General features: G+C 39.7%; 1 protein-coding gene across 1 annotated transcript in view; it reads right to left on the bottom strand.

Moving 5' to 3' along the window:
• TMEM67 (transmembrane protein 67) overlaps positions 1–15,000 on the bottom strand; it is an 81,680-nt gene that overhangs the window by 66,612 nt on the left and 68 nt on the right. The window contains exons 2-9 of the mRNA XM_085847961.1: positions 14,691–14,767; positions 13,717–13,833; positions 13,394–13,462; positions 8,918–9,066; positions 7,383–7,494; positions 3,291–3,377; positions 1,496–1,561; positions 1,181–1,337 (exon numbers count right to left, since the gene is read on the bottom strand). Coding sequence (XP_085704087.1) covers positions 1,181–1,337; positions 1,496–1,561; positions 3,291–3,377; positions 7,383–7,494; positions 8,918–9,066; positions 13,394–13,462; positions 13,717–13,833; positions 14,691–14,767 — 834 coding nt within the window. The remainder of the gene's footprint in view (positions 1–1,180; positions 1,338–1,495; positions 1,562–3,290; positions 3,378–7,382; positions 7,495–8,917; positions 9,067–13,393; positions 13,463–13,716; positions 13,834–14,690; positions 14,768–15,000) is intronic.

The raw sequence follows: 15,000 nt of genomic DNA, 5'->3' as shown, positions 1-15,000 counted from the left end.
TGCTCATTTGGTTTCAGCTAACCAGGAAAGAGAAAGTCCCCATGTATTAAATAACTTATAATAGAAATGTCAAAACATTTCAATGAAAAGAAGCACAAATCATAAAACATGGCTTCTCGCAAATTTATTTGTATGATCAGAATTAAGCAATTTTATTGCTTGCAACTTCATTCAACGTGTCTGCGATTATCTTAGAGAACATTTCTCATGCATTGTGGAAAGTCTAAAGGCACATTTATTTCGACATTGAGTGAAATGTTCATTCATGGTACCATCCAAAAGCAAATTTTCCTCATGACTGATTCAGACATGGCCTTGAAAAGTGTCATCATCTTCTATTCTCATGGAGAATGTGAAGCCTGCCACACTGACTTTTTTGGAGATGGTCCACAAGCTCCAAAGACTGCAACTGGATTATTAGTGTGCACTATTTAGACTGAGGCTTACATGGCAGAAATGGAAAGCCATATTCATTGGCATCACAATCAAATTAATAAATTGTGCTTTTCGTTGGTCCTTGACTCATTTATACCATTTTTCGACCTGAAACTGCTGAACAACCACGACTGAGTGGACATCTTTAAACCGCACTGAAATTTTGAATTGCTGCTCTAGATTATAAATGGTGATGATTTCATCATCTATCTATGGGAAGAGGAAAACACACAATAATTTGATATACAAGTAGAATCATACACTAAAGTAGATAGTTTGTCTCTAAAGTTTTCTTCAAATTGGAAATTATTTTGTTAGTTATTAAAATTAGCTGGTGGGAGTATCATTCAATGAAGGAAGATGATATGTTATGCAGGTTACCACCAAAGGTGGTACTATTTCCACCACATCCTACTATTAATTTGCAGTTGATCATTGGCTTTGACACCAATTTTGATTGCAGACCCGAGGCATCAAAAAGTTACATATATTGAACAAACAGTTTCAAATGGAGCACCTTGCCACCATTATAGCATTTAAATTGCATCAGATGTGGCAATAAATGTGAATTTATCTGTTCCATTAAAGGTAGATATAAATAGTTCCATGTTATCTGGGACACCTTGAATAGACATGCAAAAATAAAAATCAAAGTGAACCATTAGTTGTTAGATTACCGAAAATGAAAACATATAACAAAGCTGGGTTCACATTTAAAGAACACAGCTTATGGTTATAGACTAACCTTGATTGATAAAGGTGCCAAAAGAATCATGCAAGTTGAGGTTGAGAACTGGCAGTGCATAAAGGTGAAGCTGTCCATTCTGCTCAAACTCTAAGAAGGGCTCAAAAAATGTCGGTTCAGGAAAGTGGCTTTGCAGAACCGATATGCTGATTGAGCACTGCACAAACAGAACCAACTGAGATTTGATATGAGTGAGAAGACTGTTGTGCAGTGCAACATCGATTTTAAAATCCTGAGTTTGATCCAGTGAGAATCAAATGAAATGCGCCAAAAAATGTGAATTTTCAGGAGTAACAGAGATAATAATGTCCTCACCATCTGCCGATATGTTGTTCCAAAGATGTAAGCAGAATCTATTCGAGACGCAGTGTCTGAGCAAAGCTTTTCAGGATCAAAATAAAGAGGACAATGTGAGTTGGATCGATCAAGCATAACTGTGGTAAAGCGAACAACATAAAACAAATATCAAATCTCAAATGCTGAGAAACGTTGCCAGGACACACATGGTCCACCATCAACCCCCTTCTGATTAAACTACCTCAACCCAGGATCACCGCTCACCTCCACTCATTCATCCCTCTTTTCTCCATCCTGTGGAACCAACTTCCACATTCTCTTCAATCGCATTCTTCCCTCCAGGTCTTCAAGACAGCTATTCACCGCCATCTCAGATCGTCCCCAATCCAAAACCATGATCTTTCTACCCTCGTTAACCTCCTCCCCCACCCCTCCTCCCAAATTTCCAGTTCCCCCCCCTGAGAGTTTTCTTCTGTGTCCATATTGTCCACCCTATATGCATCCTCTCCTGCCCCTCATTCCTCCCCACACCCATTTTTTGTGCAAGTCTGCCTCTCTCTTGGCCTTCAACTCCAGTGTTGGTGTTTCCCCCTCGCTCAACTGCTCCTTTTTTATGGTTGTGTCCTGATCCGTTCAGTGTACCAATTCCAGCTCTTTCACGAGCCTCGACGATGGATACAAAAATAAAAATAAAAAATTCGTACAATAATCATATCGTTGTTAAACTTTCCCTTTGAAATATTCAAAACAAAATGCACCATTAAACAGCAAATGTAACAAAAAATTCACAGTAATTTATACGCAAGCAGCAACAAATATGACTTTCAAAATGATGTACAAATGCTAATATAAATGACGTGTTTTGTGCATGTGCTGTGTGTGTTTATACTTTTTCGGTTCAGCTCACCGGGCACTCTTAACCTGCCATTGCTTGCATGAAATCTGTGATTCAAATCGTGTTTTAAAAATAATTTCAGTATTTATACGAAACAGTGGCTCCGGGCGGAAATTTTTTCTTTCAAAAGTCCCATATTTTCCACGATCAGTCAAAATGTATACCGGCCATCAATCCTGCATTGGCTGTCAGGATGACCGAGAGATAAGCTCTGAGCTATCTTGCCTGGGTTTGGATCTCGGCCCAGTGCTACGAACTGTCATTCTGGTGTCTCGCAGGCAAGCCAAGGCATTAATATGTGTGCCATACCTTGGAGGGATGTTAAAATAGAAGTCTCTTCTGCTAGCATTAATTGGTGGATGTCAAAAATCTCACTGTGTCCTTCGTGAAGAGGAGGCGAGTTATCGCTGACACCTTCAAGAAATTCCACATTCTCGCTCTATCCTACAAAGGGTGCCAGATCAGCGGCACAGCTGCATCCTCAGCCAATGTTGCTACTTGTAGCCTTGTGCTGCATATAAAAGAAGAAGACATGTGCATTTCCCAGTTCATTGCTACAAAATATTCATGATTGGCTTCAAAGCCCCACAGATCAACCAAGCCTTGGTGGTGTAATGGTTAAAGCATCCGTTCTGAGTCTGGGAGGTCAGTGATTCGAAAACTGGCTGAGTCATCCCAAAGACTTTAAAAATGGGACATACTGCTTCTTGCTTGATGCTCAGCATTTAAAAGGATATAGCACAGACAAACATCCATAGGTTGGTAATAATTGTACAGGCTTTGATGGGCCTAATGGCCTCCTCCTGTGCCGAAGTTCTTTGTGAGGGAACTTATTTATTTTATAATCCTGTACATTGAAGGTGTATCAACTAGTTCTGGAACTGCAACCCTCCCTAGTTCCACACCAGATGAACTGACCTGCAGCTTGCCTCCATCAGCTTTGCCATAGCCCAGGAAATTTCCTTGAATATCATACTTTGCCAAGACGATATGCAAACGTCTCTTCTGTGAGTTCATGGTAAAAGGAAGGAAGAGGTGGAGTAAAGAAATACAGCATATGTATTCAGTAGAAAGTTGCTGTTTGTCAGTGCAATCATGCCAAGATTCAACAATATTAAAAATAATATCTGCATTTACAGTTGATATGATCAGGTTGAAAGTGATCAAATAAGACATCCAAACCTTTACGATGTACACAAGGAAATAAAATACCAGCAAACCAAAATGAAATGAGTACAACATGTATATAATGCTGATTCACTCTTTTTGGAGCAAAGTTATCACTTTTTGCATTAATGCTATAAGGAGCCTCCAAAGGGAAAGTTTGGTATAAAACTGAAATTATAAATGGGGATTTCTTCACTCCTGATATTACAAAATTGGTGTGAGGGGTTTGAGATATGTGAACCATCCGGGGTTCCATTTGGCTGATTTTTAACTTTACAAAAAATATATATATATATATATATATATATATATATATATATATATATATATATATATATATATATATATATATATATATTAGGGTGCATCAAATGCCCCCTTTTTTTTGCGAAAGTTTGAAAAACATAACGGCGATAGGACAGATGTGTTCGAATACATGAAAAAACATTTCTCTTTTTTTTTCAGAATTTTCGGTCATCATCATGGGGGTCCACATCAGGGTCAAAGTTCAGGCACGCAGCTCCTGCGCATTTTTCAGAATAAGCGTTATTTTTCACTGTATAGTGATCAAAACTTGTATCTGGTGGTGAAATAATTCTGACATATTGATGTACTGCTCCTTTGGATGACTTGAATGATGTAACTTCAATGTAAAGTGTACTGTACTTTAATATGCCTTTACACTGTTGACACACAGTACTTCCAAAATCTTTGCATACAGTAGTGTGATGTGATTAATATCATTAAATGTTGACATTGATTTTATTCATCATGAGTTATAATCGTATTAGTGGTGATGAGTGACCCTGTGTCTAAGAAAGTGCATAAAATGGTAAATCTGGAGGTGAAATTGTATTTAATGTGCAGAATGTCCAGTGGTGATCATGCTGTCAATGTTGGTCAGCACTTGGGTTTTCCTCAAACAACCGTACGTACAAGTTATGAAAATGCATAACAAATTCGTGAAAGTGCTAAATGTGCTACGCCATTAACATCCAAGCTTATTACGAAGCAAAGGAGCTCTGAGCTCTTGCATAAAAAAGATGGAACATATGCTTCTCCATCTGATCATAACTCTGTCTCTTTGTCTCTTTCTCTCTCCCCCCCCCTTTTTCCACCACCACCACCACATCATAATTTACACAGTTTGGCAATATATTGTCACCCCAAGTAAAAATTGTGACATTGCCTTTGGGGCTTCATAAAAGAGATTGTTGCACAGCAGCACTACAAAACCACCGATTACCTTAACAAGCAGTGAGACTTGCTTTTAATTGCATCACCAACAACGTCTGGGTCGGGCCTGGGGAGTCATGGATTCACGGGATCATGGGATATGGCACTGTCAGTACCTGTGCGGGAGGACGAAAGTCCGAGTCTTCAAGTCCTTGATGCTTCCAGTCTTGCTCTAAGGATGTGAGACTTGGACTCTCACCAGGGATCTGAGACAGAGACTTAATTCCTTTGGTACCAGGTCTTTTCAGAGAATCCTTGGCTCTCACTGGTCAGACTTTGTGTCCAACAAGCAGTTGCTGCGAGAGAGACTCAAATGAGATTTGTTACCTGCACAGTCCGTGAGCGTCAGCTGCGGCTATATGGACATGTGGCTCATTTTCCTGACGCTGATCCTGCTCACCAGATTCTCTCAGCGAGGGAGCCTCGTGAGTGGAGGAGGCCAATGGGCCGACCACATGCCTCGTGGTTGCAGCAGGTTGATCAGCATCTCAAGGAGATGGGGATGGGCCAGGCATCTACCTGGGGGATGGCTAGACGGAGGCCCCTGTAGTACCGGCGGAAAGTGGATGCAGCGACACACTGCTCTGGTGCATGCTCCCATACCTGACCTGACCCCACAAATGCTCCGGAAAATATCCCATCCAAAACATGGCGCAAACTTATTCTCCCTCATAATAATGATGGAGCACAAACGGATCCAACAGACGCTTAAGGCTTGTGTCATAGTCCTATACATAATATAAGGATTGTGGGGGTGAAGGGGAATGTAAAATATGTAATGAAGTAAAAGAGTACTGCAAATGTATGTGGTATAACTTGCAGAACCCTTCGGTGTTGTCAGCTAATGTGATAAAAGGCAATGTCACAATTTTTACAAGGGGTGACAAGACATTGTGGCCGCCCTGGACTAATGATGTGTTCGAATGAATATTTAGCATCAGGGGCCGCTGAGTTTGGCCGCTGAGTTAGCATCAGGGGGTTGACTCAGCCTGTCATCCTTCCGAGGTCGGTGAAATGAGTACCAGTTCCAGTGTGTGTACTGGTAGAGGGGCACTGCATCAGTGACACAGTCGCGCTTCAAGAAATGATAGCGACCCTGGCAGCAAATGCTGCCATACGACCACCACCATTCTAATACTGTACTACTTATGGGGAAATTGATTTGATTGAAGTCGTTTCAATTGTAGTCGGAATTTTCAAGAACACATCAGAGACATAAATCGAAGTATTCCTGCATCTAAAATATGACGCTCTTTCTAACCACTGACTGGACTGACTGACTGACTGACTGATATTTAAGATCGGTGACTTCGGTGAGACGTAGAAAGCTGAAACTTTGCGTGCCGATGGAAATCAAAGCTGGTACACCAGGAAAAAATCACAGAACCATCGGAAAGCATCCGTAAATGAAATATAAATAAATGTGAAAAAAAATAAATGAAAAAATTCAAATGCCGGTGAGTGACCCAAGACAATGGTGAAACACGGTTCATATGCTTACACAATATATAAGCACACCTCACTCGTATATATGTGTGTGTATGTATATATATATATATATATATATATATATATATATATATATATATATATATATATATACATACATATATATATATACATGGCATATTTTAAATTTTAGTATGATTTTTCACTGCCAATCTACATAATTACAGGACATAGTTTTATTTTTAAACAGAAATGATTTTTTTTTAAAGGTACCAATACTAACATAGCTACACAAATATTAACATAAACCACAACTTATGCATCATCTCCCTATCTGTGGGTGCAATATATTACAAAACAACCATGACGTTTTCGAAGAGAAACATAAGGGTGTGAGCCAGCACCTCCCCGTGTGAATTCCAGTTACAATAGCAACTCCTTACCAAAGATGTTACAACAGAAATTTAGAGCTTGATTGACATCTTCACTGAGTATTGACCCTGTCGACCTGTCACTGCTAACGGGTTTGCGCTGCCAATTGAAATTTCCAAGTGCAAAATTAAAGTCAATTTGGCAAAAAAAGCAAAAAACACATTTGCTGAAAATCTGATGGCCAATTTTAATTAAGCTTACATTATCATGTAAAGTCGTAAAGTTAACTTCCCACTTCTGATCGGTATTCCCATGCCTAATGGGTATCATGGTGGCTTGTCATTAATTATATGAGCTGCACAAGCATGGTTGTTCATTTACCGAGGTCGGTAGCCTGTCCGTCATTATATTCGGAACCCCACCACTGCTTCCTTTACACTCTATTGTAACGTACTTTAGAATACATTTTCGTGATTTTGCAATTCATGATAAGTTTACCTTAAAATATTTTCATGTATCCCATGTACACGGTGCTTCTAAAAAGAATAAAGAAGCTGACTATGTAAGCAAGTAAATTTTTCATATTTTTTTTAAAATCGTAAATACGTAACTATTGTTGTACCCAAGATGATGTCAATATCCCTTTAAAAGTATCATGCCGACATTTTACCTTGACCTGAGCTTTACTTCGTTAGCAACTATAATAGCTATTGGTGCCTTATGTTTTGAATTGACATTTTATCTATCATCAGAATTTGTGGTACAGTCGTGCATACAAATGTTTACCTGTGTATCCCATGTGGAGAATGTATTGGGCAGAGCCATAGCTTCAAGGATGGGTCTGGTGTCCCCAGGAAGGGTAGGGTGATTGTAATATATCCATGGTAAGCCAACAGGCCTGTGCATCCAAACAAACCAGTGAAAATAAGATCATCATTTTTCATTTTATTTCACAAGAAATCGTTCTGCATTCCACAAATGACACTGATAATTGTATTTCACATTATCCAACAACAGTGTGACTTAACTGCAGCACATAGGTAAACTAGAAGGGCACTCGGTGGAGCGCATACCCCTGCCACGTAATGCCTGATCCATGAGAACATATCAGGCCCAATACGTTTTTGAAATATCATGCTATACAGTACGATATCGTTTTTTGGCCCTATCTCTCAATGGTGAAGAATCACTTTAAAAATTAAATAATTCTCATGTCCAGATTCAGATCTTCACCAAAATCTATATATATATATATATATATATATATATATATATATATATATATATATATATATATATATATATATTTATACACTGTACCGTGTATTGTTTCGTGCGATGCTCATGCTTGTATGTGTGTGTGTGTATATATATATATATATATATATATATATATATATATATATATATATATATATATATATATATATATATATATATATATAAATATATATATATAAATATATATATATAAATATATAAATATATATATATATATATATATATATATATATATATATATATATATATATATATATATATATATATATATATATATATATACACACACACACACACATACAAGCATGAGCATCGCATGAAACAATACACGGCCTCATAGGCACTCACAAATAATGTCTGACAAGCATCCATTATAATACCAAGCTTGCACACTAAAAACTCGGCTCGCCGTCACACGATCCCTCTGAAATAAATTGCTGTGGCACTTAGCGGACATGCCAACAATGTTTGGGAAGTCTTGGCGTTCCATAGTACCACTTGCATTTTGCACAATGCGTATTGTTGTCATTCCCCGTGTACGGTCTGTCATCTGCTACCAGCTATGTTGTACTGCTATCCCGTGCATGTGCACGGGTATCGCTAGTATATATATATATATATATATATATATATATATATATATATATATATATATATATATATATATATATATATATATATATATATATATATATATATATATATATATATATATATATATCTCTCACAATTGGTCGAAGTTTGGCTCCGATGCAATGTAGTATCTGGAGTGGATATTGATAATGATAATGATAATGTTCTAGTTACGCTATACAAACACTTTAAGGAGGCCAAAAAAAACTTCCTCGGGTTGGGGCAGTGGAAAAAAATCTATGTTCTCAAACAATGTTGTTGCAACACATTAAAAACACATGTTGTATTTTGTGAAATTAGGCACATTTATCTCCTCTTCACAGTCTCTTATACACATCACTATTTTTTATCAGCATTGTGTTACACTTTAGAAACTTGGCTGTGATAAAAAAAGTCACAATCCTGACCAGGTGGGTATGTTGTTTGTGTGACTGCCAGTTGAAGAAGTTCCAATGTGAAGCAGTATTTGGCAGGGCCCACTAGTCGCTCGCAGTGAACCCATAGCCATCACGCACATGTTTCCCAATGCCTGGCATGCAGTGGTGTTTCTGAAGTTCTACAGTAAAAGTAAAGGAGGGTGATGATGGAGACACTGCGACAACATATATTGCTTACAGTTCCAAATCTGAGTAAAACCAAAGTGGCAATGGTAGTATTGTGCATGTCAATGCCATTGTTTCCAATGCAGAATGAATCAGCAAACAGTTGCGCAAAGAAAAATAAACTCGGCATTCCCTCTGCCAGCATTAGATTGAAGTCTATCAGATTGATTTTATATTGGGGGTCCCCTAGTTCTGTCATCCCAGAGGAGGAGGTGAGCTATCACCAGCACCCTGAACAAAAATTCCAAAGTCCTGTTCTGACCTACAGGAAGCACTAGTGGAAACAGCTGCCCCCTTCCACAGCCAAAAGTGCTGCATATGAAAGAAGAAGAAGGAGGAAGCTGGAGGAAGAAGTCCTAAATTATCAACAGGATTTCCAAACTATTTGCCCACTTAAGGATTGGTTATTCAGAAAAGCATGTGCTCCGATGTTTTGATTCTTTGATGTCGGCTCTTCTTGTCATTGTGAAGCAGGATTTGTTCGATGTTGGATTGTTAACCCACTGACAGAGTGTGAGCTGGGTTTATACTATTGTCAGACAGGTTAGTTTTGCCTTCCTGATGCTTATCCTCACAATTACTCAAATGAGTAATAGAGGATCGTGCCTGGCACAAAACGAGCAACACACTTGGCTGATAATCCAGGGTGCAATGTTACCCTCTGATAAATAATGGCTGACCACATCGAAGCTATAAATCCAGTTGCAAAAAGAAGTTAAATGCACAACTTGCAAACCAGTGTCGCAATTTTAGGCTTTTGCACCACAAGACAAAATTCTGGTGAAGTTTCCAGCTAAAGTATGTGTGGGTAATTTATAAATGCCTTTGTTGATTGACCAGATATTTTCGCAGCACTTACATATTTGTGGTGGAGCTCAGGCAGAATTTGTACATGATCTGTTTCACTCATAATGGAATACACCATGCCAATTTCTATGTTCACTCTGAAGCAGCTTCAGATCTGAGTATACATCAGCTGTTCTGATGGGTCAGCAGAAGCCACCACAAAGAACAATTTATTAATTAAATACACACAAGGTGTGTGTCATGTGTATGGATAAAGCATAGGTTCAAAAGGAAATTTGAGGCATTAATAATTATATTATAAATTTTCAAAACAAGTTTAGCAAATACAATATAATATATTATATATACATAGTAATATTACATAATAATATACAAATATATAATTTCTCCTCCAAATCCTGGTGGTGTCGAATCAAATCTGTTTCTGGTGTATGTTCCCCTCCATCCCCTCCCTTACCTCAAATGGCTGCACTGCTGATACCGCACGTGAAAAGGCTGAATGCCGAAATTCCGTATTTGCGACTAAATCTTCTGTCCCAAACCCATTACTTTCTGTACCCACCTTACCCACACCCAACTGTCCCTGGACTCTGTGTCCTTTGTTTCCGACAAAGTGGAGAGCTTGCTGTTAAACCTCGACTCAGATTCTGCAACTGCTCCAGATGGCATCAGCCCACGTATCCTAAAAACCTGCTTCTCTGCTCTTGCTCACCCTCTCTCTGTTCTATTCACCCTCTCATTTGCTCAAGGTCATTTGCCATCTGCTTGGAAATCAGCAAACATTACTGCCCTGCAAAAAAAGGTGCAAAAACAGATTCCTGCAACTACAGACCAATCAGCCTTCTCCCAATCATCAGCAAGGTTATGGAATCCATCATCGCTTCAGACATGAAATCCTTTATTTTCTCCAATGGCCTGATTTCTGATCATCATTTTGGATTCAGACCAGGTCACTCTCCCCTGGATATGCTGCTTCTGCTCTCCCAAAAATGGATGGAGGTCCTCAATGACAGACATGAAATCAGAGCCAGATCCCGAGACATATCGCGTGCTTTTGACACGGTCTGGCACCCTGCTCTGCTCACCAAACTCTCTTCCTATGGTATCCAAGGCCATCTCCACTCATGGCTTACAGACTTCCTCTCCTGTCACAGCCAACTTGTGGCCCTAAATGGAGTTCTCTCATCCCCTCTTCCTGTCCAGGCTGGAGTTCCTCAAGGTAGCGTTCTGGGCCCTGTTCTTTTTCTGGTTTTCATCAATGATCTCTCCGACTCTGGAAAATCCTCTTTATCTCTTTGCTGATGACTCCACCCTCTGTCATACCATCTGTCATCCCTCAGACCGGCAAGCCACAGCTTTTTCACTCTCTACAGATCTGGATAAAATCACAAACTGGTCCAACACGTAGAACATGTTTTTAAATCCTGACAAATCTCACACTCTCACGATGTCTCTCCGAAAGCACCGTTTAGAAAACCCACCCATTCACTTTCTCAACAATTGTCTGGAAGAAGGCTTTTCATTCAAGCTTCTGGGTCTTACTATGTGCCATGATCTTTCCTGGGAAAGCCACATTTCTAAGCTGGCCTCCAAAGCCAGTCGCCGACTGTAAATCGTCCGTTGTGCAAAGTCCTTCTTCGGCCCACTTGAGCTCCTGACCACATGCAAAGCTTTCGTCTGCAGCATGGAGTACTGCTCTCCCCTCTGGGCTTGTGCTCCCACCTCTCACCTTTCTCGGCTTCACGTTGTGGAAACCAAGGCATTTAGGATAATTGGTATCTCCCACGATGAGGCTGAGTTTTAGGGCCTCTCACTCTCTCACCGCAGGCAGGTCGGTGGTCTTTCTGTCTTCTACCATCTCCTGTCCGGTCTCGCCCCCCCCTCCGCTCTGCCTGCGATATTTCCCTCCCCGCTACCCCCCCTCACCCCCCATATTTCCGCAGGTTGCTCAAGGTCTGCCAGCAACCCCCTTCTGGTAAAAGTATGAAAATCACAAATCACTATTCACCTTCACTCTTTAATTCCTTTTTTCCCACCTTTGGAATAAACTCCCACACTCTCTTCAATCCCATTCTTCCCTCCAGGCCTTCAAAACAGCTGTTCACCACCACTTATTATTGTCCCCCATCCAAATCTTCAATCTTTTCTACCCCCGTTAATCCACCCCAAACCTACCTCTTTCAAATTCCCTGCATTCCTTCCTGAAAGTCCCTGTAATGTCCATCTTGTATTCCCCATGTTCCCCACCCTATCCCTCTCCCTTCCACAGATCTCCTAATGTCTCTGTTCCCCACTGTTTTGTCCTTCCCTCTCCCGCCCCTGTTGTCGCATGCCTTTCTTGCTGTGCGTTATGTGTTAAACTCTCATACGAGCCTCGACTATATATATATATATATATATATATATATATATATATATATATATATATATATATATATATATATATATATATATATATATATATATATATATATATATATTTCTTCTTCTTCTTTCGGCTCGCTCCCGTTAGGGGTCGCCACAGCGGATCAACCGTCTCCATTTCGCTCTATCCTCCACATCTTCCATTGACACTCCCACCACCCGCATGTCCGCCCTCACCGTATCCATCAACCTCTTCTTTGGCCTTCCTCTTCTCCTCCTGCCTGGCGGCTCCATCTTCAACATCCTTCTCCCGATATACTTCGCTTCCCTCCTGTGCACATGTCCAAACCTTCTCAATCTCGCCTCTCTCACTTTGTCTCCAAACCGTCCTACCTGTGTTGTCCCTCTAATATACTCATTTCTTATCCTATCCATCCTCGTCACTCCCAACGAGAATCGCAGCATCTTTAACTTTGCCACCTCCAGCTCAGCTTCCTGTCTTCTTGTTAGTGCCACCGCCTCCAAACCATACAACATAGCTGGTCTCACTACTGTCTTATATACTTTCCCCTTCACTCTTGCAGCTACCCTTCTGTCACAAATCACTCCTGCAACTCTTCTCCAACCACTCCATCCTGCGTGCACTCTTTTTCACTTCTCTCCCACACTCTCCGTTACTTTGGACAGTTGATCCCAAGTATTTAAACCCATGTTGTATATATATATATATATATATATATATATATATATATATATATATATATATATATAAATATATATATATATATATATATATATATATATATATATATATATATATATATATATATATACAGAGATTAAGTTGTGGGTTTGTCTTTAAGTATACATTGGATAGTTGTACACATTGAACTCAATGCCACACTACACAAATGTTATCCATGTCTCATTATTAACCCTTGCCACTGCCAGTACTACCATTGGAAGTTGCATCAAAATGAAATGTAAATATATTAAATGAATGGGTTATGGATTCAACAAAGGCTTGTTCCTGAAGAGTATGGAGGTCATACAAGTGTTTGATGAGGTGCTTGAATGTTGGGTTTAAAGTTGAGTACTGAACATGTTTACCTGGCAAGCTAACCTGGCACCTAGCAGGTGTTCTGCAAACCAGGATGAGGTCACCGCAATAGGCAAAGACTGGCAAAAGCAAAGACATTTTCAAATATAGCATCAGAATGTCCTCCAGGCTGTCTTGCTTTGGTGGAGGAAATTGCTTAAACACCATCGAAAGAATAATCCATAGCATTCTCAAACCTATGAATGAAATGTCACAATCAACTACTCAAACAATACTGCCTTTGCATTCTTTGTGTTTTAATATAAAAATAGACCATAAATAAAACAGAAAACCATAAGAAAAAAACTTTTAATGCCATTATTGGGAATCCTACCAGCAAAGGAAAGTCTATTCGTGCATCGACAGATGCACTGGATGAAAAACAGAGGCCATCAGCCTGCAAAGGAAATATAAACGTCACAATTTTGCTTTCACCAAATGAGTGACTCCACTATCAGCCAAAACCAAGCAGCATCATTTAATTGACGTTGTGAAGGTACAATATCCATTAAGATAACCTTCTAATGTCAAAAAGCTAGATATCTGTACTTTGCATCATAATAATCAAAGCAATAAAAGTACAACCAGATTGACAATAATGATCAATGCTGCCATTGTCAGTACAAGTCATTTTAAGAACAGCATGTGTTATTCTTCCATCCTCATCTATCCAAATGCACCCACTTCCACAATCAAATACTACTGCGTATGCTCAGTTCATAGGCCAGACTATTGAGTCACAACATGACACAGGTGAGAAACACAAAGCAGGTTAAAGTACAAAAATCACAATAATTCTCAAATCAGATATTAAAAAAAAAATTCTGATCACTGATCAGTATGCTTCGACTTGTTTTGAAAAATGAAGCACGATTTGCTGGCAGAGGGCAAAAGGGCTGTGATAAACTTTTACTCCACCCAAATATTTTTACGTATATGGGAAAGGGTGGGGGCTCCTGGTGATGCATATGTGTCATATAAATCGCCACTGTGAGTCTTTGCAATGTAGATTTTGTCTTGGCGAGGTGGGGCTTTGTAGTAACATGTATGAGGCCATCTCTCAATAATTTAAAACCATAACTTGATCTGTAAACCTGTGTTCACCCACCTTCCCCTCCTTTTATGACAAGCACTTTACCACTCCCCCCCCCCCAATTCAAAGTCTGCTGTCCAACCCCACCCAGCCACGTGGGTTTGGTTCTCCCAACGAGGAATTGGTGGGGATTACACTTTCAATATGCAAGGACATGCCATTGCAGGCGGTATGAAATTCTGTCCAGTAGGCTGAGTTAAAAAAGGGAGGCTCACAATGAAAGCAGAAGAAGAGGCAAGAGAGCCCACATCAGCCAGATTTGCAGTTGGTGTTAAGAAGAGAAGGAAGCATTCTAGAAAAGGAGAGCACAAGAGAGTTGGATTTGACTTGCGTGAAGAAGAAAAGCCTGGGTGCTGTGAGTGAGTGCAGAGAGAGAGAGAGAGAGAGAGAAAGATGAGGCTCTCGTTTTTCCACTGACTACTTGAAGCTCATCTGAGGCAACCTGACACCAGCTTGCCACATCTTCTTCCCAGCTTGCTTGAACCTACAATAGACGTGCCAGCAGCAAAGCCATCCCCTTGCATT

This window comes from Eptatretus burgeri, chromosome 11 (assembly GCF_056783735.1).
Source record: "Eptatretus burgeri isolate ZD-2024b chromosome 11, Ebu_testis_v1, whole genome shotgun sequence".
Classification (NCBI taxonomy): domain Eukaryota; kingdom Metazoa; phylum Chordata; class Myxini; order Myxiniformes; family Myxinidae; genus Eptatretus; species Eptatretus burgeri.
Note: the sequence above shows the minus strand (reverse complement) of the source record. Positions and strands in the feature narration are given on the sequence as shown.